Below are 5388 nucleotides of genomic sequence, written 5' to 3'. Positions count from 1 at the left end.
ATCGGTCAAACTATGTGGTCCATTGTGGTATCCTTGCTGTAGATCTCGGTCAGACAAGTGCCACTATCACCCTCGTTGATTGTTCATCAAACATGGAGGAAAGATCCCAAAGCCTCATGTGTGCATCAACACACTTGCGGGTCTATCATGTCTCTCGCTTTAGGTCTTAGTTGCTAGAGACTAGTTATTCGAGTGAAGATAATCGATTATCAACCCCCCCAATGTAGTTTGGCTGAACTTCCCAACCTAAACCTCCAAATCTCATCTCTCAGTCTTCATTAGTTGTTCTCTATGTCGTATAGTGCCATGCATGAAGATTGCTAAAATCTCTGATTCGAATAAAACACACACACACACACACATAGATAGATAGATAAAGAGAGAGAGAGAGAGAGAGAGAGAGAGAGAGAGAGAGAGAGAGAGCTACTAGGGTTCCTTCCAAGGAAGTGCGTAGGAGCATTAATGCTCTCTTGTAACCTAAAGGAAGTTTTTGGATCTATCTTATGCAAGGAAGCCTAGAGGAAGCTTTAAGATCCTTAGCCTCTCATGAAATCACCAACCTTGATGGAGATTGTAGATCATGCACCATATGATGGTAGATGAGGTGAGCTTGGAGAGAGAGAGAGAGAGAGAGGAAGTTTTTGGATCTATGTTATCCAAGGAAGCCTAGAGGAAGCTTTAAGATCCTTGCCCTCTCATGAAATCACCAACCTTCATGGAAATTGTAGATTATCCACCATATGACGGTGGATGAGTTGAGCTAGTATAACTAGCCACTAACCCTTAAAAGAGAAAACAAGGTGGTGGAACTAGTATAGCGGTGCTATGATATGCACTGTTCATAAAAAACCCATTTTTCAAAAGTTCGAAAAACTTTCAAATCATATACTCCCCTGCCAATAAGCTTGTGTTTTCTTTTTGGTTGCAAAATATAATTGGGATAATATAAATTTGGAGGCTTTGATCAAACCTAAATTTTCTCTTTTACAAGGCAAAGTAAAAATTTAACAATTCACATTACTTGGGTTTTTGGTAGACATTGATGGAAGAACTAACAGAGGCATTTTAGAGAGAAACAAGAGTGCACAATAGTATAGGAGATGCAAAGGATGATTTTGTAAGTAAGTTGGGCTTATTAAAAGCCTCAAGGTTATAGATTTGTAGCTTGAAATGCCCTACTCAATTACCACTTGGAAATTTACAAAGGAAAATCCAATTCTCAGCAACAGTCACCACCTATTATAGCACTACTAATGTGTAGCACACCTTATAGCGCACCCTAGAGAAAACTGGGTCGAGAACATCTTTGAGCTTGCCAATGTCTGAACAAGTTTTATGACAACATATCACATCTTTACTGTCTACTTTTTGACAGAGTCACTTGACGAGAGCCATTACACTCACTCGAGTGCGGCCGCATAGTTTGTAAAGAAAAGAGATGTTGCTTGATTGCGCCTTCTTGCCTAGAAGTAGAGAATGCCATGGCAATCAGGCGTGGCCTTCATAGCAGCAAGGATCTGCATCACGATCCCTCCAGCTCGACCAAACACAACCTCCTTCTGTAAGCCCATAGATGCCCAATTCAGACTCTTTCGTCCGACGCAGCGACGGACATTGTCTGCCCATTTTCCCAACCGGCGTGATGGTAAGTTTTGGGAGACACCGTTCAAAGCGTCATCGGTATCATGCCCTGCACAGAATTATCATTTGTCACCGCAAATTCCTTTCGAGGACTACACATGTCGCAGCCGCGGAAAAGAACACAATGAGACCTTGGATTGTTTATTAGATGAACCTGGCTTTGGGGTTGGCTCGGCTACATATGCAGAACTTCTAAGGGGTTGTGGAAACGCCAAGGCTTTGTGGGAAGGCAAGAGAGTTCACGCCCACATTTTGAAACGAGGATATGACATAGAATTATTTCTAGATAATCTACTGGTACAGATGTATGGCAAGTGCGGTGCCCTCACAGATGCTCTATGGATTTTTAGTAAGATGCATCAACGAGATTTGTTTTCATGGACGTTCATAATCGCAGCATATGCTCAACATGGAGACGAGCAGACGGCAATCGAACTCTTTCAGCAAATGCAAGTAGAGGGGGTCATGCCCAATACATTTACCTTCCTTGGTCTTCTTCCTGCCTTTCTCAGTGATTGTACCTTAGCTAAGGGCAAACAGGTGCATGCATATATCACAGGCAGCGGATTTGAGTCAGGTGTGGTTTTGACAACTGCTTTGGTGAACATGTACGGGAAATGTGACTGTTTGCAGTTTGCACGGGTCGTATTTGAAAAAATGCCTGCACGCGATGTAGTTTCCTGGAATGCGATGATTGCAGCATATTCCCAGCACGGCCAGGGCAGGGAAGCTCTCCAACTATTTCTTCAGATGAAAGAGGAAGGCCTGTTGCCCAACAAACTTACTTATGTTAGCGCAATCGAAGCTTGTGCCTGCCAGGCATTCCTTATGGAAGCTCATGTTCTTCATGTCCATGCTATAGAGAGTGGCTTTGAGACAGAGATTGTTGTTGGGAATGCCCTTGTAAATATGTACAGCAAGTGTGGGAGCGTGGAGGCTGCAAGGAGGATATTCAATAAACTCTCTGAGCGCACTGTAGTCTCTTGGACCGCTATGATAATGGCATATGCCCAGCATGGACGTTTCAAGGATGCTGTATTAGTAAATCGTCAAATGCAATTGGAAGGAATGATTGCAAATAAGTTTACCACTGTTGGTATTATTTCTGCCTGTTGCACACAGGAATTCCTTGCTGAGGGCAAGCAGGTCCACTCCTGTATTGTAGGAGGTGGATTTGAACTAGATGTTATTGTAGGAAATGCGCTTCTCAACATGTATGGAAAGTGTAGGAGCCTCGATCATGTATGTATTGTATTTGATAAGATGCCCGAGAGAGACCTCTACTCATGGAATACCATGATTGTAGCGTATGTGCACCATGGGCAAAGTAAGGAAGCTATCCAACTCTTCGAACAGATGCAGGCAGAAGGGCTGATGCCACATAGAATAACCTTTATCAACGTTGTTTGTGCATTTGGTAGTCACAAAGCATTGGGTAATGGCAAGCAGATGCATACTCGCATTGTGAGTAACAGACTTGATATAGATATGGTTGTGGGGACTGCTCTTGTCCGTATGTATGGCAAGTGTGGCAGTCCAGAAGATGCACGGGAGGTGTTCAACAAATTGCCACAGCGAGATGGGCTCTTGTGGAACATTGTCATCAGATCATTTGCACAGCATGGTAAGACCAAGAGGGCGTTTGAACTATTTCAACAGATGCAGTTGGAAGGCATAATTCCAGACAAATATACCTTTGTTACTATTATGGATGCGTGTGCTAGCCATGCAAGCTTAATGGAATCCAGACGGATTCATGCCCAGACACTAGCCAATGGATTTCAACCAGATCTCATTGTGGACACAGCTCTTATCAATATGTATGGCAAGAGTGGCAGTGTGTATGAAGCACGTGCCATTTTTGACAAAATTTCTGAAAGAGAAGTTGTTTTATGGACTGCCATGATTGCAGCACATGCACAACATGGACAGTACACCCAAGCATTGGACTTGTTTCTACAAATGCAGGTTGAAAGTGTACTTCCAAATGAGATGACCTATACTAGCTTGCTTTCGGCATGTGCCAGCCAAGCAGCTCTTGTAGATGGCAAGCGAATGCATGCATGCATTGTTGGTAGCCGATTTCAGAGTGACCTTGTTGTGGAGAACGCACTTGTCACTATGTATAGCAAGTGTGGTAGCCTTGAGGACACAAAAAATGCATTTGATAAAATGCTTGAGCGGAATGTTGTCTCTTGGACGTCCATGATTTCAGCTTGTTCACAACATGGCCAGGGAAAAGAGGCTCTTCAGCATTTTGAACAGATGCAGCAGGAAGGCGAATTGCCAAATGAGGTTACATTTGTGAGCATTCTTTCTGCCTGCAGCCACGCTGGCCTGGTTGACGAGGCATGTAGCTGCTTTGCTTCTATGAAAATAACCTATGGCATTCCTCCAACGGTTGAACACTTTAACTGCTTGATTGACCTCCTCGGGCGGGTTGGACAGCTGGATAAAGTGATGTACCTGATCCATAGCATGCCATTCCACCCCACAACTACCTCATGGATGATATTGCTTCACGCTTGTAGGGTGCATACGGATATTGAGCTATTAGAATGTGTAGTAAGACATGCATTTGAATTGGAACCCAAAATGGATTCAACATATAGATCTCTAGCAAATATATATGCTATGACAGGGCGGTGGGTTGATGCTGAAAAGCTTAGAAGGATTGAGGAGTACAAGGGTCTGAAAAGCAAGGTTGAACCTTGATTGCAAACGTACATTGTATGGAATTTGGTCCACAGCAAGTAACAGGTGGAAGCAGAGGTTAAATGTGACGTGGGAGGACAAATGGCAGAGCACAAATTCGATGCTTCTAAAAGGAACTATGTGCTAGATGGCACATGGTGGTGGGATTTGGGCTCATCAGAGAACATCCACTAGAGCCTTTAAGAACTTTGATCGCCCCATATCTGTCGCCCTGCCTTGGAGTCCCATCTTCTATCTTCCCTGATTGGGAAGTCAGCTAGACATTTAGCTATTGCTTCTGTGAATTCAAGTACCCGTTGTACATTTGCCAGCATTTCACAGAAGTGTGCTGAAGCCCAACAAGGAGTCTCTCAGTAAGTAGACATTCAACCATGCACATAGAGTTGAGAGACTCTTGGCACAATAGGCCATGTGTATGGAGGATCACAGGTGTGACTGCAAGCAGTCCAGAGTTAACTGTAGCGAGGTCTCAAAGGTCATAAAAGACTCGTATCAAATGGCTTCGAATGTACCTGTTCACTAATAGCTCTTCCACAGAGAGAAGGCTCCTTCAAAGCTAGTCTACATTAGCTTCAGAGCTTGTTGATCCCTCATTGTGCCATGCGACAGTAAGGGGAACAATAATAAAACATTTTAAAATCATTTTACAATGCTGATTGGAACTGTGTAACTCCCTTTTCAATGGAGTCTCTTCCTCTACCAGAGAGTGGATTTTCTTCCTCTTGGGTTATTATGTTCAGCACATTCTATATATGGGGGAAATGGACACGATTGTAGGAAAACGTGGCCGATACCACGTGTCACCACCGGAAGCGCCGGGTGCGGGGGTCCCAATCCCTGTCCCATAGCCACGCAAGCCTCTCCCACATCCACCAAAAAGAGCCGGCTAGGATGTGAGAGAGGGGCTATCAACTTCAATATATACCAAGTACCACAGTAGTCAACTTTGCATATGGGATATCTCCCCCTATCAATCTTCCATGTGTCAACTGCGCATCAAGGGGCTCCAATACCCCTCCAATACATTCTTAT

The 5388-nt window shown here is 43.9% G+C and overlaps 1 protein-coding gene across 1 annotated transcript; it reads left to right on the top strand.

Moving 5' to 3' along the window:
* The first annotated feature begins 1353 nt into the window (after positions 1 to 1353).
* Positions 1354 to 4955, top strand: LOC147883821 (pentatricopeptide repeat-containing protein At5g27110-like). The gene has a single exon (XM_087398582.1). It carries the CDS (start codon positions 1477 to 1479, stop codon positions 4354 to 4356), a length of 2880 nt encoding a protein of 959 aa, XP_087254708.1. The 5' UTR covers positions 1354 to 1476; the 3' UTR covers positions 4357 to 4955.
* Positions 4956 to 5388: the final 433 nt, after the last annotated feature.

Source organism: Dipteris shenzhenensis, chromosome 27, assembly GCF_047967505.1.
Source record: "Dipteris shenzhenensis isolate YYH24624 ecotype China chromosome 27, Dip_SZ_1.0, whole genome shotgun sequence".
Taxonomy (NCBI): Eukaryota; Viridiplantae; Streptophyta; class Polypodiopsida; order Gleicheniales; family Dipteridaceae; genus Dipteris; species Dipteris shenzhenensis.
The sequence above is the reverse complement of the archived record's forward strand: the minus strand, read 5'-3'. Positions and strand labels throughout refer to the sequence as shown.